This window comes from Ipomoea nil, unplaced genomic scaffold (genome assembly GCF_001879475.1).
Source record: "Ipomoea nil cultivar Tokyo-kokei standard unplaced genomic scaffold, Asagao_1.1 scaffold0164, whole genome shotgun sequence".
In the NCBI taxonomy this organism is placed as follows: domain Eukaryota; kingdom Viridiplantae; phylum Streptophyta; class Magnoliopsida; order Solanales; family Convolvulaceae; genus Ipomoea; species Ipomoea nil.
In genome coordinates this window covers 361,933-387,828 of record NW_017616592.1, presented here as the reverse complement: position 1 = coordinate 387,828, position 25,896 = coordinate 361,933, and the positions used below count along the sequence as shown (strand labels likewise).

At 35.9% G+C, this 25,896-nt stretch overlaps 1 protein-coding gene across 1 annotated transcript; it reads right to left on the bottom strand.

Annotated features, from left to right (window-relative positions):
* Positions 1–14,228: 14,228 nt before the first annotated feature.
* Positions 14,229–15,016, bottom strand: LOC109175380 (putative F-box/LRR-repeat protein 23). Its single transcript, XM_019324647.1, has 2 exons — positions 14,715–15,016; positions 14,229–14,439 (listed from the first exon to the last, which is right to left on the bottom strand). Exons 1-2 carry the CDS (start codon positions 15,014–15,016, stop codon positions 14,229–14,231), a joined length of 513 nt encoding a protein of 170 aa, XP_019180192.1.
* Positions 15,017–25,896: the final 10,880 nt, after the last annotated feature.

Here is a 25,896-nt window from a genome sequence, read left to right as displayed (position 1 = left end):
GCTTGATTCTTGGATTATCGGGTGGGAAATCGCATATTTGGGTGTTGATTACGTTTAGAAAAGCATGATAGTCCATGTACCGTTCGTTTCCCGTATTTGATCCGTTAATTGTCTACTTGTTGTTGTTAATTGCGTTGTAAAGTGTCTAAGCATGGTTTCGGGTTCCACAACGGCTCCCGGGGCGAAAAGTGATGAAAAGAGTCAGTGGGGGGTAGGTGGGGGTAGGGGACCCGCCACCTACCCACGGCATTCTCGGGCAACTCCGGCAGCGGGCAGCCGGCGGGCGGGCAGCTGCCCGCCGGGCACCCGCTGCCCGGAACAGTGGCAGCCGGCGGGTGGACCCCCACCCACCGGCTACCCGCTGGAAATTACACTACCTCGGGCTCCCGGTTTCCCCGTTTGATGTTTCCCCGATCCCCGTGGTGTCCCAACGGACCCCGTTTGTCGTGCCTATGTCTAGTTTGATGTTTCGGGTACCGTTCGTAGGTTTATAAGTCTATTATATCGCATGCTAGATGAATTGGTATCCTATTGACCTAGGTGAAGGAAGTATGAACCCCTTAGGACTACTCTTAGTATGTGATGGATCACGCATAGGTTTGTTATATGCTTTACCCCCTTCCCAATGTGTAAACGTGGGTTGCATGTGCTTGCTATGTGTTATGTGTGTGTGCCACCCCAATTCGGTTGCGATCGGATTGGTTATCCTGAGCTGCGGTTCAGAAGCTGGCTGCGGTCAGATTGGTATTCTTGGCTGCGGTCAGATGACATTCTCTTGGGTTGCGGTCCACCGTTTGGTTGCGATCAAACGTTTCTATACGAGCTGCGGTTCGTCCTTTATCCTGGCTGCGGTCAGATGACACTCTCTTGGGCTGCGGTCCACTGTTTGGTTGCGATCAAACATTATGATAAGCTGCGGTTCATCGGTCGGTTGCGATCGACCTCCCCGTGTTGCGATACGGGGCATGGTGCTGCGGGGCTGTGTCAGAGCTATATGCGCTGACCCTCATGTATGGGCATGCGATCGGTCCCGTGGCGCCAACAATGTGCGTTATATGTGTGATATGGACGAGTTGTGACTATGATGCCTTGGGATGTGAATATGGGTTTCATATTGGGGATTGTTTATGATGGGATTATGATTACCGTTTGTGCCTTGTCGTAACTGCTTTATCTATTGTGAAATGCATATGCTTGCTATGTCTACTGCTGGTGTCTAGCCTTAACTGTTGAGTCACTCCCGGTTTGAAAAGCTAGAGTTCGTAGGATATATCTTCATGCTCATAATGGTTTTCGTATATCTATATATATATATCTCTATATGTATTGTATTTCAACGCGTTGGAGTGGGTTACCAACATCTCTCGCTGAACAGATATATTTGGCTTTCAGGCACAGAAGAATAAGTCACTGGAGCGCGCTAGAACTCGGAACGTAGAAGTAGATAGTTCCCTTTTTCGGCCTGCGTGCCATATTATGCATTTACATTATCGAGGATATTAGTTAGTTAGCCTGTGCACCTGGGTTCTCTAGCTCAGGTGTGGCATAGCACCCCGTACACTTGTATTACGTTTTGGGATTTAATGAGATAATACCTTTATTTTATAAGTTTTAAATGTCTTGAAAATCTGGGGTGTTACAGCTACTATGTATTCGGCTTCAGCCGTACTTGTAGCAATAGAGTGTTGCTTCTTGCTAAACCAAGACACAATTCGTCCTCCTAGGAACTGGCAGGTTCCTGAGGTACTTTTTCGATCAATACGACATCCTGCGAAGTCTGCATCTGAGTATCCAATAAGATCAAATTATCCTTCTTTCGGATACCAGAGTCCGACACTTTGCGTTCCCTTAAGATATCTTAATATCTTTTTAGTTGCACTTAGGTGACTTTCTTTCGATTTGGCTTGAAATCGAGCACATACACCAACAGCAAACGAAATGTCAGGTCTGCTTGCTGTTAGGTATATGAGAGAACCAATAATGCCTCGAAAGTTTTTCTGATCAACATCTTTTCCTTCATTATCAACATCCATTCTAAGAGATGTGCTCATAGGAATTTTGACCGAACTTTTTCCATCAATGCCAAATTTCCGGATTAGATCCTTGGTATATTTGGCTTGATTAATGAATATTCCATCTGGGCATTGTTTGACTTGTAATCCCAGAAAATAGTTTAGTTCTCCCATCATACTCATCTCAAATTTACCCTTCATAAGATTGGAGAACTTTTCACATAAAGTTGGATTCGTGCTTCAGAAGATAATGTCATCAACGTAGATTTGAACTAATAGAATATGATCATTATCTTTTATACGAAAGAGTGTTTTGTCAACCACTCCTTTCGTGAAGCCACAGTTGATAAGAAAATATGAGAGAGTGTCATACCAGGCTCGTGGGGCTTGCTTTAGGCCATAAGGAGCCTTTTTGAGATGATAGACTTTTTCAAGCTCATTATCAATTGCAAAGCCAGGTGGTTGCTCAACATACACTTCTTCTTCAAGAAGTCCATTTAAGAATGCACTCTTGACATCCATTTGATAAACTTTGAAATTCTTATAGGCTGCAAAAGCTAGGAATATGCGTATAGCCTCAAGTCTGGCTACCGGGGCGAAGGTTTCATCAAAATCAATTCCTTCTTCTTGGCAATACCCTTTAGCAACAAGACGAGCTTTGTTCCTAACAATGAGCCCATCTTCACTCATTTTGTTTCTGAACACCCACTTGGTTCCAATTACATTATGATGAGATGGTCTCGTAACAAGTTCCCATACCTCATTTCGTTCAAACTGATGAAGCTCTTCTTGCATGGCTATTACCCAGTCAGGGTCACTTAGAGCTTCTTCTATAGTTTTTGGTTCCATTTGTGACAAGAAGCATGCCATCATACTTTCTTGCACTGAGGCTCTTGTTCTCACACCTTCTTGGACATTACCAATAACCTGATTTGATAGATGATCCTTTAACCATCGAAGGTCTGGTTCAAATGCATCTTGTTGATTTTGAGCATCCATTTCAGGGATATATGGTAGATCAATGTATATCATAGGTTCAGATGTTGTGGTATTTGTGGGATCAATCTGTTCAGTTGCAACCTTCTCTTGTGTTGTAGATTCGGGTTCTGAAAACTTTAGCTGATATTTTGTATAAGACGAAAGTATATCTTCTTCGTCAGAGATGTCTTCGTCAACAGGTTGCTGAGGAATCTGACTTGGATTGATTGGAGTCTTACATCCAGATGGATTCTTCTCAGATTGTTCATCAAACTTGACATGAATGGATTCCTCTATTACTATCGTTTGTTTGTTTAGAACTCTGAAAGCTTTGCTTACTGAGGGATATCCCATGAATAGTCCTTCATCAGCTCTTTCGTCAAAAGCCCTTAGATGATTCTTTCCATTGTTGTGTATGAAGCACCTGCAACCAAAGACATGAAAATAACCAATACTAGGAGTTTTACCTTTCTATAGCTCATACGGTGTCTTGTTGTGAGATTTGTTGATCAAGGATCTATTTTGTGTATAGCATGTCGTGTTTATGGCTTCGGTCCAAAATCTCTTTGGTAGACCTGAGTGCGAGATCATCGTTCGTGCTGCTTCTTTTAAGGTTCTATTTCTTCTTTCGGCCACTCCGTTTTGCTGAGGAGTTCGTGCTGCCAAGAGTTGATGGAAGATACCATTTTGCGCACAAAATTCCTTTATGACGTTATTGACAAATTTCGTTCCCTGATCAGATCTTATACGAATTATTTTGGTCTCCTTTTCTGTTTGAAGTTGTCTCAGGAGATTTGGAAGAGTTGTTTCTGTTTCGTTCTTCTTCTTCAAGAAAAACACCCATGTATATCTTGTGTAGTCATCTACTATAACAAGAGTATATTTTCTTCCACTTAAACTTGCTTTATCTACTGGTCCAAAGAGATCCATATGTAAAAGACTTAGAGAGCGAGAGTTAGTATCTACATCTTTTGACTTGAAGGATGACCTGAGGGCCTTCCCTTTTTGACATGCCTCACATATTTTATCTTTCGTGTAAGATACTTCGGGTAGCCTCTCACAAGATTTCTTTTGGCAAGCTTGTTTATCATCTTCAAGTTCAGATGGCTCAGTTTGTTGTGCCATTCTTGATTGAGATCTGCATTACTTTTGGCCACAAGACAAACATTAGCGTTAGAAGAATTTAAGGATATTACGTACATGTTCTTCTTTCATTGACCTGTCAAGGCTGTCTTGCCATCTCTCGTGTTCACGATCTTGCATTTATCTTTGGAAAAATTTACATGGTATCCTTTGTCACAGAATTGGCTTGTGCTTAAGAGATTGAACTTCAGTCCTTCAACATAAGAGACATCTTGTATAGTTATTCCCTTTTTGATAATGTCCCCTTTTCCACGAGTCTTGCCACTGTTTTCTCCTCCAAAGATAACTTTGGGTCCATCTACTTCTATAAAGTTGCTCAACATTGTTTTATCACCAGTCATATGTCGCGAGCATCCACTATCAACATACAATATGACCTGTTTTTCCTGCATCAAAGATTATGTGTTTTTAGGTACCCATTGAGTTTCGGGTCCTTGAGGGTTAGTAGTTAACTTTGGAACCCACATCAACCTAGAGTATCCGCGACTATCCTTGGTCCTCTGTATCCATTAGATGTACGATAATCATAATGAATACTGGCAAAGACTTTAGCATTATATCTTTTGCGAAGATATTCCTGAGGAGGATTCTCATAATGCTTGAGATGATTAGTTTGTTTACGCAGATGAACCTTTTCAAATACTGCTCTAGGGAGAGGCTCTGGGTAATCAAACCAATCTTCTTCTGATGGTCCAGTTCATCCATTGCCATACCTAGATCTTTTGAAGGATCTTTCGGGTTGTCTGATTTGTCCGTTCTTTGACTTTCCTTGAATGGGATTCTTTCGTGTGAATTTCGGACGGTATTGCCTCTGGCTAACATTCGTCTTTTTCTTGGATCGAGTATTCCTGTTAGGCTGACCTCCTTTATGGTTTAGATCTTGTATATTGCCATTTGGTCCATTCCTCCTGACATAAATTTGTCTAGGGTTGCCTTTAACAGTTTTCTCTTTTCCAGATTCCACAACACGTTGTACAGCCGTTCCTTTCGGTTGGCTTGTTGTTTGTGGTGTTTCGACATTGTTAATTACCATCATAGGCTCAGACATCTGGGTGGGTCCTTGAACAAATGCAGCCTCGAAGCTTTCATGTGAATATGCATTCGTGGATTTGTTCAATTCAACTTGTGAAGAGGAGCTGGGGTTAAAACCAATTCCGGTTCTTTCCCCGGGCAGTCTGGACTCATTCATCATTCTATCCATTAGATTGGATGAATTATTGAATTTATCCAACTCCAAGACTTCAAGCAGTTCTTGCTCTCTCTTCTCTTTTGCTGTGCATTGCTCCTTTAAAGCGAGAACATTTTTGTCAAGTTGCTCCTTAGCAATGACTAGCATGTTGTTCTCAATACGAACTTGCTTTAGTTCATTATAGCTAATCATGAGCCGAGAGTTCTCCTCCGTTAGTTTGGAGTAAGTGCTATTTATCACCTTGAACCTCCTCATCATTTCGGTGACAGATTCATTGGAGGTTTGACTTCCCACAGAACTTGACTCAGCAGAATAGCAAGAAGATGAATGAGAGTTTACCTCATCTTCACCTGCCATGAGGCACAGTTCGTCTGACTCTTGACTGAATAGGCACAGCAGTCCTTTCTCCTCATCAGTGTTTTCGTCTTCTGAGCTCGAACTTGAGGAGCTACTCTCGGTTGCAACTGTGTCAGAAGTTTCGTTCACTACCATTGCCTTCTTTCTTCCTTCATTTCTAGAGTTTGATGATTCGGGCTTATCGCTCCTTTTATATCTTTCTCCAGTCTCTTTTGAGGGACTTGTGGTATTGTTGTTATCTTGATATTTGCTCACAATAGGATGAGGACAGTTCGCCTTGAAGTGTCCTGGCTTTCGGCAGTTATAGCACAATAGTTGCGAGTCCATGTTTTCGGTTTTTGAGTTTTGAGGGGAATTCTCATGCTTCTTTTCGTGGCCCGACCGTTGTGGGTCTTGAAAGTTGTTCTTTCTCATGAACCTCTTCATTTTCCTGACAAATAGTGCATATTGTTCATCAGATAAAAAATCACAAGTGTTAGATTTCGACCTGTTGGATGTTGATGCTGATTGATTTGCCACGAGAGAAATGTTTCTTGTTTCTGATTCTTCAGCATCTTTCGGTTCATGCTCGAACTCATATGCTTTGAGATCACTGAAAATCTTGGCCGTGCTTGTAGTTTTCATATCTCGGTTATCCCCCATCGCAATAACCTTCATTTCCCATGATTTTGGTAATCCACGAAGAATCTTCAGATTCATCTCCTTTTCAGTTGGTTCTTTCCCGAGATCTGACAGAGCGCCCATAAGTCTGGTGAATCTGAGTTCCATCTCCATGATTGTTTCATTTGGCAGCATTTTGAAATCTTCAAATTTCTTCATGGCCATTGTCAGTTTGTTGTCTTTTTCTTGCTCGTCTCCTTCTCCCAAACTCATTAGGACATTCCACACTTCCATGGCATTCTTGCACTTTCGGACCCTGGGAAACAAGGAATCATCCAGAGAGTTGTAGAGAATATTTCTTGCCACATTATCCAAATTTGCCCTTGTTCTCTCGTCCGTGGTATACTGGTCTTTCAGCTTTGGTATCATCTGTGCAGCTCCTGCTCCTTGTGCGGCTGCTTGTGCATTCGCCATCATGACCGTAATTAGTCCGGTTGTTATGACGTCCCACATTTCATCATGAATAGAGCATAGGAGAGCCTGCATTCTTAACTTCCAGTCATCAAATTTGGCAAGACTAAAGGCAAGTTGCTTAGAGCGATGTGCATGTTCCTTTTCCATTTTAGATAAAAAGCGTGCAAAGAAAATATGCAAGATTTCCAAGAGATTTTTGATAGGGGATCTACCAGGCAGTAAATTCAAAGCCTTTACCGAACAAGGTATTGGCTCTGATACCACTTGTTGGTCCCGATAGAATGTAACGAGAGTCTAGAGGGGGGGGGGTGAATAGACTCTCTTCGTGAAGTGCCCTAAACGTCACCTTTCGGTGTTTTGGCGCAGCGGAAAAGTCAGATTAGTTTTAATAGCTTTGCACGAGTTTACGAAATTAGGAAGGCTTTCGGATAGGGGTGATAAAAAAATGATATGAATGTAGAAGTAAAAAGCGTAAGTAAAGAGATAGAAGGAACACGAGATTTTTATAGTGGTTCGGCCAACGTTGCCTACTCCACTCTTCTTCCACAACTTATGGAAGGATTGCACTATCACTCCTTAGTACAATTACACAAAGACTTCCTTGATCACTAAGCCGGACAGCCTTCATAGGTTTTTCAACTTCACAAGTTTACTCCGCCTCTATCAACTTCTTCTTCTGAGTTGAGGTTGGTAGAAAATGATTTCTTGATTTCTCCAACGATGAAGTCTTGACCAAGAGATGATTGCTTCGAACAGATTGCAAGACTTCTTTTGAGGTGTGAGAAAATGATCAAAGTTCTTCTTCAAGTAACTTAACACCTCAATACTGGTTCACAAAAGCTTTTGGAAATATAAGAGCATTCAAGAGCTTTTGCAAGTAAATGTGTCGAGTGATAATGAACCAGCACCTTCTTAGTTGATGAAGGTGGGTTTTTATAGGTGATGAAAATTCATCCGTTGGAGGGAGATGAAATTTTCGAACCTTTTAACCAGTGGACAAGGACCGGGGAGCTTCATGCATTAAATGCTCCATTAATGAGGTTGTACCATGTAGCCGTTGAAGGTATGAAAAGCATTAGGGTTTTGTCCTTTAGCTCCAGGAGATGGTACATCTTCATTTAATGCTCCTTGAAAAGTGTGTCCCATAAGATGAAGTCCTTATTGTCCTAGGATGTTGTCAAATCAGACAGGTAGAACATTCTTCTCGTTGATGAAGAGAAGTAATGCTTGATAGGATTCGTTTTTTAACAAGACTGTCCTTTCGTGATATTTGACAACTCCAGTTTATCTTTCGTTGATTGTTCACCATGCCTCGTGTCTTCTTTCGTCTGGGAGACCCTAACATCTAATCATAACTCACTTTCGTGTGTTTGTCTAACTTAACAAGAATTACAAAGGAGTTATGGCAACTCTCGTCTATGACGAAAGCAGCGATCGAAAAAGCTAATAGTTATGGGTCTACTTTTCTACATTACATTGGTATCATCAAAATCTTAATACAAGGTTCCTAACAAATGTTAAATATGTTATGTTTTTTGTAAAGAATTGAATTGGATATTAATAAAAGTTTGTAATCATTGTTTCAAAGTAAAAGTACTTAATGAATTAGTATTAACGTTAGATAAAAAAAATTCAAATTACAAATTACTAAAAAAAAATTGAAAACAAACTACTAAAAATTTATTTATAAAGAACATTAAAAATTTCTGTAGAGTTTTTTTTTCACTTTTGGTCCTATGACTTTAGTATTTCCGTCAACTTAGGTTCACAATTTTCATTCCTGACATAAGTAGTGCTTGACTTTGATTTTTTTTTTCCACTTTTAGTCCTTCCGGCCATCTGAGTGACTACTTTTAATCGGAATAAATAAATCATTATTTATATTTTAATTTAAGAGGGATAAATAAGTCTTTCACTATCACTTAATCAATAAACAAAAAAAAAATAAATAAAGCTATCTAATTATCCTCTTCTTCCCGTATTTTCTCCCTCTCTTAATGGACGGCTCTGGTTCATGTATTTTTGAATCCCCCCGTCCACCATTGCAGTAGACTGAAATATACTTCCTCCAATCCTCGAAACGTATCCTTGGACTTCAACCTCTTCAGCTACGCTTCTCCTGCCGACAAGAACATCTCCTTGTTCTACGTTACATCCCGGTTTCATTGGTTTCCAACCTCTTGAACTGTAACTCTACCGGAAATGGGTTCTGGTCGCCCAGTACAGGATTGCCCAATCATAATAACATCAAGTGCGGGTTTGAGATCTTTGTTACTGTCACTCAAGAAGCTTTTGAGACTTTAAGTAATGCTTCTAGTAACATTCCAGTATTTTTGTATATATTGGAACGATATGGTGAGAGCTAAGGCGCATTGGAAATGGCGATCATAAAAGTTGAAACAGTATCAAGAGACCTCGTCAAACCCTCTTCTTCTTCTTCTTCAAGACTCCATAAACTGTATCTCCTTGATCAGATAGCCCCGCATGGCTATAATCCCAAAAATACATGAACTAGAGTCGTATGTGTGCTTATAGTAAGAGAGGGAGAAGATACGGGAAGATGAGGATAATTAGATAGCTTAATTTAATTTAATTTTTTTTTATTGTTTAAGAGATGGTAAAGGACTTATTTATCCCTCTTAAATCTAAATATAAATGACAATTTATTTATTCCAATTAAAAGTAGTCACTCGGATGACCGGAAGGATTAAAAGTGGAAAAAAATCAAAGTCAAGCACTACTTATGTCAGGAACGAAAGTTGTGAACTTAAATTGACGGAGGCACTAAAGTCATAGGACCAAAAGTGAAAAAAACTCATTTCTGTATAATAATTTAATTCTCACCAACAAAATTAATATTAAAATTAAAGAGAACTATTAATAATTATTTTATTCATAATATTACACCTATAATAATTATTTTATTTTACAATATAATAATATGTAATTACAATTATGATTATACTATAATAACTATAATAATTCAATTCTCACCAACAAAAACAAATATATATTTATCTAATACGGATTATTTAATTACATTATGGATGTCTGCATTATCCAGAAGGGCGTGTGATGAGAAGGGCGTTGTTGATTCTGGAAACCACGACTCCTTTCATCCAAATTCATTCTCCATTTTTTTCCTTGTGCCTTCTCCGACACGTTTGTGTCGGAAAAGTGATATTCGTAGATAGATCGAGCAATCTCAGCTACTCTATTTCTCCGATTTCGAACACGACCCTTATATGTTCTATGTTGAGGTCCACATTTGTGCGATGTTAGTAGATTCACCCAATCTTCGTAGCAGTGTATCATCATTCGCGATATTGATATCTACAAACTCAGAATCGACTAAGAATGACCACGGAGGGAATGTTGGAAGATCTATAGCTAAGTGTGGTTTATGGCTTAGCTTTTTGATTTGAGTGTTTATTTACTGATTTTCTCGTTTGATTTCAGGCTGAAATTCATTTATATGCATTGAGTAATATCTCGTGACTAATTTATTTCTTCTAAATTGTTTGTATAAGGAAGACCGAAATCATGCATGTCAGATCTGAGTACAGATCTGCTCTTTTGAACTGCTATAGTCACCTAAAAACGCTAACGGAGTGAAGTCTGTGAGCTAATTGAAAAGATAAGAATAGATTAGGGCTTTTGGATTTGGGTAACTGTTTACTGAGTTTCTACAATTTCCTATACTGGTTGAATTTTATTTTTTATATATTTGTATATATATAGAAGACCGAACACATGCATGTAAGATTTGAGTACAGATTAATTAATTAATTAATTTTTTTAAACTTGTAAGGTCACTTAGGAACACAGAGATCTACGAAAAGCTAAGTGTGGATTAGGGCTTTTTTATTTGATTGTTTACTTACTGATTTTCATAAATATTTAGTATGAATCTCGGATCATCTTTTTTATTGTGGCTTTGTGTGACTTTCAGAAATGTGTTGGAGTACTACAGGCAGAATAGAAGAAGTGTTTGAATCATCTATAGTTTAAATGGAGGTATGTTCTTATATGCTTATAAATCTGTTCTTTAAATGTAATATTTAATTTGAAATGTGTTTATTGTTTATATTGGGGACTCTTGAACTTGATCATTTTATGGTGGTTGATTACATACTGTTGTTTGAAGTTAGATGCTTTTGTGTATCATTTGAATGATTAGGTTCGATATAATTATGCACATTATATTGAATCATTTCATTTAACATTGATTGTTAATAGGTCAGTGAAGTAATTATTATCTTAACTATATGTAGGTTAAGAGAGAATCAACCACCATGTTATAACTGTTACTAAACTTTTTTTAAATAATAACCAAGTATTTTTTTTGAAAAGGGTTCTAATATATTTAATGAATGTACATATATACAAGATCAATGAATGAATCACGATACCAGTCATTTATTGTAGAATAAATTATTATGGATAAAGAAATTCCTAATGTAAGGAATTTAGATGAAGTAGTAAAAATTTAAAAATTTTAATTATAATGTAACCCAAAGATATTGGACGATTGGTAATTATAATATGATTGGCTTAATTATATATTTTTTAATTTTTTCATGGTATTAGTAAAATAGTTGGTAAAGAAATATATATCATTATTTTGTGTTATAACTTTGATATTTAATTAAAAAATAGTGCACAAAAAAGATAATAGATAATGTAGTGAATATAATCAATTGATGAATTTTAGTGTAAATAATTTTTACATTGGAGAAAAATAAAGACAATATAACTAATGAAATTATTACTCTTAATTAATTTATTGATAATGAATAATTTTTTTTTGAATAAAGACATTGTAGACACATAATTCTAAATTAAATCAATGCATATTTATTATTTTTTATTGTATCTACTAAATTATTATTTAATTTAGAGAAAAGGGTCAAATAGACCCATAAACTTTACTCAAAAGAGCAATTAGGCCCTTAAACTTTAAAAAAGAGCAATTAAACACTCAAACTTGTCATTTTGGGACATCTAAACCCAGTAACTGATTATTTACTTGAAATAATAGGTCATTTAAAATTCCGGCGATATTCCGACGAAAAAATAAAATTTTCGGCTGGTCGTCTTCTCCGGTGGAAAAGGCGACCAGATCTGGTCGCCTTCTCCATTGGAGAGGACGACCAGAGGTGTTGGTCGTCCTCTACATTGGAGAAGACGACCAGTCCGGTCGTCTTCTCTTGGAGAAGATGACCGGACAGTCTTCTCCAATGGAGAAGACGACCGGAAATTGCTCCGGTGACTTTTTTTTTAAAGGTTTTTAGCGGCGGTCAACAATGATTTCCGGTGGTCAACGGCAATAATTTACCGGTAACCTGTTGGTTACCGGTAAATTGGGCATATTTGACTTAAAATGACAAGTTTGAGTGTTTAATTGCTCTTTTTTAAAGTTTAGGAGCTTAATTGCCCCTTTGAGTAAAGTTTAGGGGTCTATTTGACCCTTTTCTCTTTAATTTAATAAGAGTAAAATAGAATACTTATTATGCCAACTTTGATTGGGACGGAGTTCGAACCTAAGACTTTTTTTTTTTTATTGAAATCAATGAGTAAGTTAACGGTGAACTAACAGAAATTAACGGAGAAAATAATATTTAACGGAAAAGTTAAAGGATAATCACATAATTAAGGATAAATTAGGAAATCTCAAGGAAAAATTAAAATCTTATCCATCTGAGCGATTAATTTGATTAAAAATTTCGACCGTCATTTTTTCTACCCATTATAGGTCTAACTCTCTTTTGCTCTTATTAGTATAGTAGAAAATTTGACCATTATTTTTTCTACCCATTATAGGTCTAACTCTCTTTGACTCTTATTAGTATAGTAGATGAAGATAAATAAAACCGATAAAGGGTTTCACAAACCTGAGGTTTTAACCCAACACAAGAAAAGAGAAGAAAGAAAAATCTGATTCGTGTGTACTCACACTCTCCTTAAAACCGATTCGCTACTTTCCTCGAGTGCTAGGAGCGTTGTAACGTCAATCACTCGGGATAAAACGGATTACGACTTCAGTGTTTGAGCACTCAAACTTAAAATCTGACGAACTAGAACCAAAGACGAGCAATTCGATATTTTACGGAAGCGTGGGCTGAAATTTCAATTAAGAACAAAATGATTTTTGTGGAGAGAGGAGGAGAAAATCAACAAAAGTTTGATAAGTTCAAAAGCCAACAACTCAAAATATGCCAACACGGCAGCACCTTGGTGTTTATATAGATGATTAGAATTAAATAGCACAAATGAATGACACAAAAATCTACTTTAATAATTAAATTATAACGTTTGAAACAGTCACACTTATTATTGAAATAATATTTACGATTACGAAATTAATATACAATTAATAATTATCGACTATAATAATCTATTTTAAAACACTTGAGTGGCTGAGAAGTCCATACAAACCAAAAGAATTAACCCTTCGAACCTTTAGAATTTGGACCGAAATGCCACACCGAATGGTGCAATTAACACCGATTACTATGTACGCCGTGGTGCACGGTATATCGACTGCTTTCCTTAAGCTTAATTTAACATTCATTACTTTGCCTGATTGACACTTTAAATTGCTAATCTTATTTTGCATTTTACTTAAGCTTATGTTTTGACTTCTCTCAAATAAGTTTATTTTGAGAATCAATTTCGCATTCTTCTATTATCCATTTTTAGTATACAATATATCAATTTCGTCTCACTACGAAGAGAACAAATCCACTTTGACTCGATCCAAATTGAAAGTTGACCACACATATATTTGTATCACAAAATAGCAACTTTAATTGTCATTTTATGCTAAAAATTCCAACAATTCCGCACATGAATGAAAATTGATATTTGGGACATAGAAACTCAACATGAATCCTGCATAGCATAGGTATGTGTTATCCTTCGAACTTTGCCTTGTGATGATATGCTTACTTTAGTAGTTGAAGTGTAGAACTTGATGTCTTTGAATTGACTATAGTTTGTGTAGACGATGACATATTTCACACATGAACTTTCCAACCTTTGTTCTGTTCTCATGGGTGTTATATGTGGTAATAATTAATTAATTTATATAAAATATAGTTTGTGATTTAGTAATCACAAATGTTTGTTTTAAAGTTACTTTTTAGTTTTTATGAATCATTTAATGAATATAGTCTACAAGTTTACATGATATTTTATCGTATTTGAATCAATTAAGAAAATTTAAAGTTGATCTAACTAAAAGAAAAAAAACATTAATACATACATATATTAATAGAAAAGATATGTGATTTATAGTGTCTTTTCTATTCAAACTACTTTATCTAATTGATTATGCTTCATATTTTGTCATAAATATTTTTTATAGCATTTCAAAGCATTTTAAAATTTTGTCCTAATTAAAGTATATTTATGGTTCAAACCCTACTATACTCTAGTTGATATTATATTGTAATTTATAATGTATTTTATATTTAAGTTATATTATCCGTGTTTGATATTTTGAGAAAGGAAAATGAGTTGAGGAAAGCGCAAGACTGTCCAGCAGCTTCAATTCCTTGTTTAGAAATGAAAGTGTATTCAAGTTGTAGCTCCTCCAACAGTGGGAACTCATTAACAGCTTTACTAAAACCTTCATCAGAAACATAGCTGTTCAAAATACCAAGATGTCTCAGCTGTTTTGCTCTGTATAACAACAAAATTAAAGTACTAAGATTAAGGAACACGTACAGAAAGAGCTAGCAAGGGATTAAAAGATAGCAATAATTAACATATAATTGGAGGCTATGAACCAAGAATCCAGGATTTAGCTAGACACATCCTAATGGAGTTTATTCGCACATTCTCAGCTAAGGGAATGTTGTCATATGATCTGAATATACATAAATTCATTACACTAATCAAACAACCAAAATAAGCACGTACAGCATTAAACCGGAAAATATAAAACGCATATATACCTCTGAGCAATGTAGAAGAGCAGATCATCAGTAGCAAAGTGCCCTAGGTTAATGGAAATAAGTTGCCCCTCACTACGATTCACTATTTCTCTGCAAATTTTATCCCAGTCCCGTGGTTGATTCCGATGAGTTACTCGACTCCACAAGTCCACATAGCGCCACATGTAGGGGTCTTGCCATAGCCTCCACCAAGCAGTACACACCTGTGTGCTCTGGAAAAAATCGTTCAACCTCAGCCTGTGCAGAATGTTTGCCGTTAACTCCCTTGGAAGTTCCACCCACGGCGGCGCTGGATTTGCCATTGTCTGTACTGTGGTGTTAATGGAGGATGGATTATCTGTAAGATTTTCCCTAATAATATATATTATATATTATATATTAGGGCCTTAATTAAGTGGTGCAAGTTGATTAGGCTTATTAAGTAGTCTGGTTGGACTTAATAACTAGTAGTTGTTAGTCAACCAAACTCTGTGCCTAATATAACCTGGGTTGATGGGATACAGGATTATGGATTAGATAGCACATTCAGTTACGGTACTCAGACTGCTCAGTAGATACCAATACACCATCTAGAGTTCTGAGTCAGACAAAACATGGTTTGACGATCTACCGTTAAGAGGCAACACAACAGGAACATCAACTATGGCTGGAGATCAACACGGCTACGCTTCCGCTATCATACGAGGTCAGGTTTCTCGTATACTATTGTTCAGTATTAGTTAGACTATTGTATATCTAACATTTGGTATCAGAGCTTGTATAATCTCTGCCTGGTTGGTTATTTTGCCAATAACCTTAATCAACGACGTTTAATTTATTGTTATATACATGAGTATTGTATATATTTTGCTGACCAACTTTCAATCATAATCTTTTAAGTCTTCAAAATGTGCATACAGAATATGTCAATTTGGTCTTGATATAATTATGCAATCTGTTATGTATATTTTGGAATTTGGATAGATTATTTGTAATTGATTGTTGTATTGGTAGAATTATCTATGATTGTTTGAACTACTGAATCAACATTAAGCATGTTCATATCCTCCTGCCCTGTGTTATCAATGAGGGCGGCGACGGTGGATGGATGGAGAGACGGTGGAAAATTTAATATAAAAAAAAAAAAATTCAGTTCTTCTGTTTTAATTTGTTTTTCCCTTACGTCGATTTTTTCCCCTCACCGGCATTAAGGATGTTGCCGGTGTGTTCTCCCGTCTCCGTCACCATTCCTCGTCCAGAACATGTGGTCGTCTGCGGCTGGTCTGCGTTGCCACTCAGTTTTTCTGGGAGGCGTTAGTTGTTGGGGGGGATGCGATCTGAGCGAATGGCTTGCTTGCTGCTGCTTCTATTCTTTCCTTCTCTCAACGGCGCCGTAGGTGGGTTATTTGTGATTAAGGAGATGAAGGGAGGTAAAAGCTCAATCGTTATGCGTTGAACCCGTGTCCAGCATGCTTGCTGGACACGGGTAACAGTGCCGTTAGGCACTGTTATTTTTTTTTTTTTTCCAGACCGCTTCGTTATAGGAGTATATGTTCATAATTTTATTACTATATGTTAATAACTGTACATTCATAACTCCATAACTGTACGTTCATAACTCTATAACTGTACATTCATAACTCCATAACTGTACATTCATAACTCCATAATTGTACATTCATAATTTTCGAAGCTCTATGTTCACAATTTTAGAGCTCTATGTTCATAATTTTATCACTATATGTTCATAATTGTAAGTTCATAATGTTAGAGCTCTTTGTTCATAATTCGATCAATAACTGTAGATTCATAACTCCATAACTGTAGATTCATAACTCTATAACTGTACATTCATAACTCCATAATTGTACATTCATAATCTTCGAAGCTCTATATTCACAATTTTAAAGCTCCATGGTCATAATTTTATCACTATATATGTTCATAATTGTAAGTTCATAATGTTAGAGCTCTGTGTTCATAATTTCATAATTGCATAACTGTACATTCATAACGGCATAACTGTACATTCATAATCCAAAAAAAATAATAATAATAATAACGCCGTTAACAGCAAAACGCGCATGAATTTTTTTTTTTTTTTAACTAAATGACGCGTTTTTTTTGAAAAACGACGTCTTTTTGGGCCCGTGTCCACAATTCATTGTGGACACGGGTCCAGGGCATAATTTGCCGTAAAAGCTTGGGCCGTGGCTAGACCTGGACCATTTATTCTGATATTAGGTCTATTTTGAATTTTGGGCCTATTTAATTTTTCTTCCATGATTCTCTTATTTCATTTGGGTCTTTAGTTTATTCCCCAAATGAACTCTTTTAACTCATAGACTATATATTAAATTATCATTCAATTTGGAGCAAAATATTAAGTTTTAATTTGCTATTTGAATTTTAATTTAATATTAAGGTGTAAATTAAATTGCCTGAATTATCACAATGTATTTAGAATTTATGAATTAATAATATTAATATGCAAATCCAAGCATGCTACGTATATTCATAGATTATTGTTATAATTATACATTAATAATAGCATGCATTAAGGTTGGATTTAGCATATTATTAACCCATAAATTCATTATTAATTATCACTCAATTTTGGATCCTTAGGCCAATTTTAGGCATTATGGCTTATTAAGGTAGCTTGTTTTGGTTTCCCCTTAATTTTGAGCACAATTTAGTTTTATGTGTCTTTGGAACTTTAGAACCTATTTTGAACAAGCTATTTGGGACCTATCTTGGGTCATTAAAGTATAGATCTCATCATTTTGATTGATATTTAAATAATAATTGTAGCACTTTTATTTGATTATAACATGTTTATTAAGTTTTAATTATTACTAACTACCATATTTTGGTACTCATCGTTGGTAATAATATTAAGTTTTGGGTCTACTTCAGTACTAGACCATTTATCATTCATGTTATAATTCACTTGGGCCATTGCGATTTATGAGCCTAATTTGAGTGATTAAGGGTTATAATTATTGTCTTGATCTATTTTGAGACATTAAGGATTAAGGATTTAATTGTTATTTTGGCCATTAAGAATTACAAACTATTGTTTAAGTTGATTAATTTTTAATCTATCAATAGTTTTCAGGGCCTTAATAATAATATTAAGTCTTTAATTTTATGGCAAAAGCGATATAGTTGGTATATTGTATATAATGGTAATTTGGTTATTACCTTAACTTTAGTCTCCTAAGTATCATAATAGTCATGGTTAATTATTATGTGGTAAAATTGAGATTAGTATTTGGCATCCCTTAATTACAGTTTTGCCTTTATTGTAATTATTATTAATTACTGTTATTAAGTTTAGGGGCTAATCTCATTTTATTACTTTTCATAATAATTATCATTTAATGGTAATCTGCTATATTTGGTACATTGGCATGGTTACCACTTCATTTTACATGACTATTAATGTTGGTAATTAAGTCCTACCAATAAATTTTTTAACGTACCATTTGACGCTGCATCGAGTTTATTGACACCGATAGTGAAGATTGGGAGAATTCTGGAGTTTTTTCTTCTCTTGTGGATCGTCATCGTTGTTAGCGCAATGGGCAGATGCGGTTTGCATCATTAAGGTTAGTCATTAATTATCTTTTATGGTTATTATTGATAATTAGTGCTACAGTTACAGTTAACCGCTAATTTGGACTAGTCACATATTTTATCTTTAGAAAAATGAAAACATTTAAAAGGTGCATCGCCATACTTTAATTTGTCGTTATTATTAATGTTAATAGTGATTATAATGTTACTTATTGGAGTGAATTTCATTTTTGGTCTTACTGTTATAGAGACGTTTCCAATTTTAGTCCACCTTAATTTTTTTTGCCACTTTACAACCACTGTTATTGAATGTGTTCCACTTTTAGTCCACCGTTAATATTTTCGTCAAGAGGCCGTATAATCCAAGGGTATTTTGGTCTTTTTATGGTTGTCTCTTCTCTTTTAATCCAAGCGTTTCGTCCTCCTCCTCCGATATTCGAAGATAGCTCTTCGAACAACGAGAATGGGAAGCCAAAGCTACATCGTTTCGTTCGTTCCAACATGGGTCGACGAGGTTTCTTAAGTTTTATGTTTAATGTTCTCATTTCTTTTAGTCAAACATAGTCTTGGATGAGAAGAAAGATCAAAATACCCCTAGATTATACGACCTCTTGATGAAAATACTAACAGTGGACTAAAAGTTGAACACATTCAATAATAGTGGTCATAAAGTGGCAAAAAAAATTAAGGTTGACTAAAATTGGAAACACCCATATAACAGTAGGACCAAAAATGGAATTCACTCTACTTATTGCTATTAATGATTAATTAATGATGACATTAGTATTGTTATGGTATTCAGATATGTACCTTGAACTGTTTCCAAATAAATTTATGTGACAATATTCCAGTTCAGAAAATAATTTTCTGGACATTAATATTTTTCGGACTTCAAATTTTATTGAGTTTTCAAAATTTTATCCGAAAACATTTATGAGTGTTAGTGGTTTTGACCATTGTTTTTTCATATTTAGTCTCCTACTTAATGTGATAATATTATTATGGCTATTTATTGCTATTTTGGTTATTTGCAATTTTGCCATTAATAATAATAATATTATCAACTGGGTTATTGAGAGTTATTTTGAATCAATTTAGTAATCTTGGAAAAACATATTTGCTAGGCAATTGACTTTTGCCATTAATTCCATAATTCATCTAGTTCTTTGAATTATGATTGCCCATATTTGGTTAAGTATGAATAAATGAATATTTTGTTTAAATTCATATCCTTTAGTTGGTTCATACTCTTTAGATTGTTTTATGCATTCGATCACATTAAGTGCATAATATTAAGTTTAATTATGCAATTAGGGTTTGTGAGATTTTGATTTACAAATGCTAGCATATCCTTTTGGTTTGATATTGTTTGAATTTGTAAATTCAGTTATTTCTCATAAATTTGATCTTTATGCATTCAAACATTTTGTCATGGGCTTACAGTTTAACAAAATTTTAAAGTATATATCCAGTATATTATTATTCAAAATGTTGAGTCTCTTTTGGTTTGGACTCATCGGTGTTTGAATATTAAGTTTATACTTTAAAATCTCATATTGTAAATTGCTTTAAGTTATGCAATTTATTTGGGATATATGAGTTTAATGTTTAATTTTATGCATATTCGTCCTAAGCATAATATTATGTTTTAAATTATGCAATTTTATTATGCCTTTAGCAATGCATACTTTGAGATGGAATTATATTAGTTCCTTTTTTAAGTGGGACTTATGCATAAACTTTAGTCGCGGTAGTGCCTGAATTTAAGCACGTTTAGTCCGCTATTTTTAGTTCACCATTTAAGCTTTAATCATAGGTGAACCCTACAGTTTTCTGGTGTATACCCTACAGTTTTAGGTTCATACACCTAAACAGTTATACATTAAGTATATATGAATCAGGGAGACATACTAGTTTTAATGGCCATGACTTAAGAACATCTTGTGCCGCTAGTCTCCTTAGATTAATACTCTATCTAAGGAATTGGTTTTCAGTGAGACTTTGTCTTTAGCCAACTTTATTGGAGTACATTTAGATTTTCCCATCACAATCTGGTATAATCTGTTTGTCAAAATTTTAAGTATTCTTTGCCAATGTGATTTGATTTCGGTTCATTAAAGAATAGCCAAAGCATCTTTAATTTACTGAAGTCTCTTAAGTTTTCAATCTTGGTTAATTAAGGAAATGCTACAGCATATTCAGCTACCTAAGATTATTAAGCTTTAATCACATAAAGTTTAGGCAAGAATTTGATAATTGTCTAGTGATCTTATAATTTTAATTTGGTTTGGGAGTAGCCACAGCATCCTTAATCTGTTAAAATTATATATTAAGCGGTTTATTTTGATCACATAAAGTTTTAGACATATCATTTGTGATTAATTGTATGTAATATGATGGAATTTAGCCCACAAGCAATTTCGTTATATTTGTATAATTAATCAGGATGAAATACTGGACTACAGTCATAATTTAGCCCACAGGCAATTATGTATCGGAATGTAGTTTAGTAGTTTTATCAGTGATGATAGAAATAAATTTATTTATTTACTATATGGTTATTTGTAAATAATTTTCAATTCTATCATGAAGTTTAAATTTTATGATGTAAACTTTAGATCATATTTCTTAATTTGCCCACAGAGATTAAGAAAAGGAACATGATCTCTTAAGTTTTTTATCATAATGATAGCAATGAATCTTATTGACTAAAACTTTAGCCTACCGGCAAGTTTTATGTCATTTGATTCTTCAACTCATTTGATAATAGTTTCATCATAAATAAATTTTTCAGTTGGATCTAATTGAGTAAAACTTTAGCCCACAGGCAAGTTTTATGTCACTAGATTCTTCTGGCTCTTTAGTAATTGAGATAAAATATTATCATAAGGGTTTCTTAATTGGATTTAATAGAATTAAAACTTTAGCCCACAGGCAAGTTTTATGTCAATAAATCCTTAAACCCATTAGATAATAATTTTGTCACAATTCTTAGAAATTATAAATTTAGCTCAATTATAATTCTAAGTTTCATGGTTTGCATTGGCAAAACATGTATTCAGTCACTTCCCAAAATTTAGTCACTTCTATTAATTAATCCACGAATCTTGCTCGGTTCTACGGACTAACTGTAGTAAGTTACGTGATTTGACAGACCTCTTGGATTCCAATAATGTTAAAATGTATTTTTTGAGCCAAATTCTAACTTGGTTTTGAAAGATGTATTTTGTTTTTTTTTAGTATGTCCAACTATGGTGGGGAATTATATCTTCATTATTTAGTTGGACTTTAATTGGAACCAAAAATTGATTATTTAGTATGTCCAACTAATGGTGGGGAATTATGTCTTCATTTGTTAGTTGGTCAATAAATCAATTATGAGTATGTATATTATTAAGTTCATTTTATTAATTTCGCTGAAGAATGTTTTAATCAGTGGGAGTGATCATTTAGAAAAAGATCATTAAGATACTCCACTAAAGCTTTAATTGGCTACATACGTTTCAAATTGGATTGTATGTTACACAATAAGTCCATAAGATTCCACAAGTATTAATCTTGTATTTGTTCATATAAATTCATAAGTTCAAATTATTGAACATTCGGTTGTGCAACATATTTATGAAAATGTTGCAACAATATTATGAAATTTATTAGAACAAAAGCATTTAACTTGTGGGCCACTGTCATTTAATAAATTCTTCAGTGATTAATAGAGTCTTTAGTTTCTTCAAAATTGATCCTGGGTCATTTCAGTTGTAAGGCTCAGAACAATTTTGTGGGACATATAAGTAAGACTCATTATGTTCAGTTCATTTAAAATGAACATTGAAGTTATTTGGGAAGTTATGGTGTATGATTAAGATTCCAAATTCATGGACTTAGACCTTTGGTTTATTGTCTAAGTTATTGGAATGCTTCTGTGACTTGACTATCTTTTGACTATTTTTGATGAGTGGGAGTGACAGACGTGTCAACTTCAAGCTCTTAGCTGTTAGAGATAGTACTTAAAGTTAACTTATAAAGAAGTCATGGAATATAGTTAGCATTATGCTAACATGAAGAGATCTCTACTTAAGGCATGCTTATAAAGTTTTAGAGATCATATAGTGTACTCTTTTGTACAATTTGGATGCGTTTTCTCCTTCAGTTGTGCACATAATGTATTTTGAGAAACATCCCTTAAGGTACCGAGAATAAACATAGGGTTTGTTCATTAAGGACCTAAGTTGGAGAATTAAAATGCATGTAACCATAATGGATACTACTCTGATTAAATAGAGGACATACCACTATGATTCGTGTGTTTTGTTCTTTAATGATGGTTGTGCTAGTACTTGCACCAAGTGGGAGAATGTAAGATTTTCCCTAATAATATATATTATATATTATATATTATATATTAGGGCCTTAATTAAGTGGTGCAAGTTGACTAGGCTTATTAAGTAGTCTGGTTGGACTTAATAACTAGTAGTTGTTAGTCAACCAAACTCTGTGCCTAATATAACCTGGATTGATGGGATACATGATTATGGATTAGATAGCACATTCAGTTACGGTACTCAGACCGCTCAGTAGATACCAATACACCATCTAGGGTTCTGAGTCAGGTCTGAGACAAAACATGGCTTGACGGTCTACCGTTAAGAGGCAATACAACAGGAACATCAACTATGGCTGGAGATCAACACGGCTACGCTTCCGCTATCATACGAGGTCAGGTTTCTCGTATACTATTGTTCAGTTTTAGTTAGACTATTGTATATCTAACATTATCTATATATACTAGCACGGAAACAAACTGGATCCACGGGATATTTGCTTCAAATTAAAGTTTTCTCTCAAAAGTGCTGAGACATTGTGCCCTCCAAGAATTTCTGTTTATCCTAGTATTAATAACCGCCGGTACTGTTCTCGATGAGCAACCCCAAGTTTTTTGGAAAAAGGAAGAGAAGAAAATATGGGTGTGCCCTCCAAGAGAAGAAAACTAGTATTTTCACCAATGCCATACATGTGATGGATTTGTTATACTCTATCCGTCCCATTTTATGTGTCTGATTCTGATGAATTGTGGTACGGGAAGCTTGAAGAGGGAAAGAAGGAGAGATGGCAGTGAGAAAGTAAGAACAGTGTATCTTCATTATTGAGGAGTAACTGATTTACGCAGAGGATATATGTTGGAAAGCATGGCGGTGAAAATGGTTATAACAAACCAAGGAGAAGGATTACAAGAAAGCCCTTGTGGGATAATACAAGAATGCCTTTCACTGTTGTGCATCATCCTCTTTGTTACTTGATACCCCCCCCCCCCCCCCCACCCCAAGCTGGAGCGTGCAGGTCTTGTATGCCTAGCTTAGATATGAAGTGTCGAAACTGAGAAACCGGCAGTGGCTTGGTGAATCCATCTGCTATTTGATTTGAGGATGACACGGATAGCAACTTGATAAGTCCTTTGTTTAGCTTCTCCCGAACAATATGACAGTCTATGTCAATGTGCTTAGTGCGTTCGTGGAACACGTGGTTTTCGGCAATGGCTATAGCGGATTTACTATCACAAAACATGGTGGCTGGTCTGTCCATCTGTACTTGCATATCTTGAAGAAGTGTAGTGAGCCATTGGACCTCACAAACTGTGGCAGCCATGGCGCGATATTCAGCTTCAGATGATGACTTTGATACCGTGGCTTGCTTTTTGGATCTCCATGATATTAAGGCTGGTCTAAGAAATATACAATAACCTGTGATTGATCTCCTAGTTTCACTTCATGATGCCCAATCTGAATCTGAAAAAACATTGAGCTGCATGTCCATATTTTTAGGGTAAAAGATGCCTTGACCTGGTGAGCCTTTTATGTATCTTAACACCCGGTGTGCTGCAGTCATATGTAAATCTGTAGGAGCATCCACAAACTGGCTCAGTTGTTGAATAGCATAGGTGATATTAGGCCTTGTAGCTGTCAAGTACAACAGTTTCCCTACTAATCTTCTATAGCTATTGGAGTCTGCAAGGGGTTCACCCTCATGTTTGAGCTTCAAATTTTTCACCATAGGTGTGTTTGCTGGCTTGCATCCCAAAAAACCAGCTTCCTCCAAAATTTCCAGTGCATATTTGCGCTGGCATAGGTTTATTCCATCGCCAGTAGTTTTCGCTTCAATTCCCAAGAAATAACCAAGAGCTCCTAGATCCTTGATTTTGAAGGTGGAGTCGAGGAAAGACTTTAGCTCTTGAATTAGGTCAAACTTTGCACTTGTGACTAGAATATCGTCTACATAAACGAGCAAGGCAATAAAGGTATCGGCATGTCCTTTAATGAACAAAGATGGATCTGCCTTGGACTGTTTGAATCCAATATGACACAGGGCATCACTTAATTTCGTGTTCCATTGTCTACTAGCTTGTTTGAGGCCATATAATGACCTTAATAATCTGCATACTTTGTTGGGTTTTTCATTCTGAAATCCCGGGGGCAACACCATGTACACTTCTTCATTGAGGTCCCCATGAAGAAATGCATTGTTGATGTCCATTTGGTGGATGTGCCAGGCCTTGGAGACTGCTATTGCAAGGAACGTGCGGATGGTTGTGATTCTTGCCACCGGAGAAAAGGTTTCCAAGTAGTCTATACCGAGTTGTTGAGTATACCCTTTCGCCACCAGCCTTGCCTTGTGCCTCTCTATTGTTCCATCTGCCCTTAACTTGGTCTTATAGACCCATTTGCACCCAATGGGGTTCTTGCCAAGAGGGAGGTCTGTCAGCTCCCATGTTTGGTTCTGCTGCAATGCATCTATTTCTGCCTCCATTGCTTTCCTCCAGCACTCGTGTTTCACAGCCTAGCAGTATGTTTTTAGTTCACTAATGGCAGTGACTGCCATTGAGAATGCCTTGTGTGGTGGTTCAAGATAGTCATAATATAAGATATGACCTTTGATAGAAGATGTGGAGTGTTTCTATGAACCATAGCAGTCTCACAATAATAATCATGTAAACGACTTGGTACCTGGCATTGCCTAGTGGACCTTCTAGGCTATAAAGGAGACACTTCTTGAGATATATTTATGCTGTCAACTTTATCATTTTGCACGAGATGTGAATATCTAGCATTGTCAGTTGGAGGACTATCAACTGAAGGACCATCAGTTAAAGAGTTTCTAGGAGGACTATTGACTGGAGTAGTGTTGGTCCGAGAGTTGCCAATATCCATAGGTTCATAGGCTTCATTTTCCATAGGTTCACGAGCTGCATTGCTGCCATGTGCACTCTGCATGGACTGGCTATTATCTATTGGAATATTTACTGCCTGGGGTTGTATGCTGGTTGGCTGTTGATGAAAGCTGAACTCTTCGCAATTGTGCGTGGGAATAATGGGCAAGGGGGGACCAGCATGCAAACGGCTAGTGTCATCAAATAGGTGTTCCTTCTCAGTAAAGGGGAATTGTCCTTCATAAAAAACCACATCACGTGAGATAAAAATGTATTGATCATGCATATCATATAGTAAGTAACCTTTTATATTTGCAGGCATTCCAATGAGAATACACTTTCTGCTTCGGGGATCCATTTTGTGCCTTGACTGAGGTAGAGTGGAGGCATAACATAGGCAACCAAGGACCTTGAGTGTGC

Bases quoted from the DNA above. Each gene is read 5' to 3' on its own strand.
- LOC109175380 (XM_019324647.1), bottom strand. From the start codon at position 15,016: ATGGCAAATCCAGCGCCGCCGTGGGTGGAACTTCCAAGGGAGTTAACG. The intron at 14,440-14,714 runs GTATATATGCGT...GTTGTTATACAG, and splicing joins CTCTTCTACATTGCTCAGAG to AGCAAAACAGCTGAGACATC.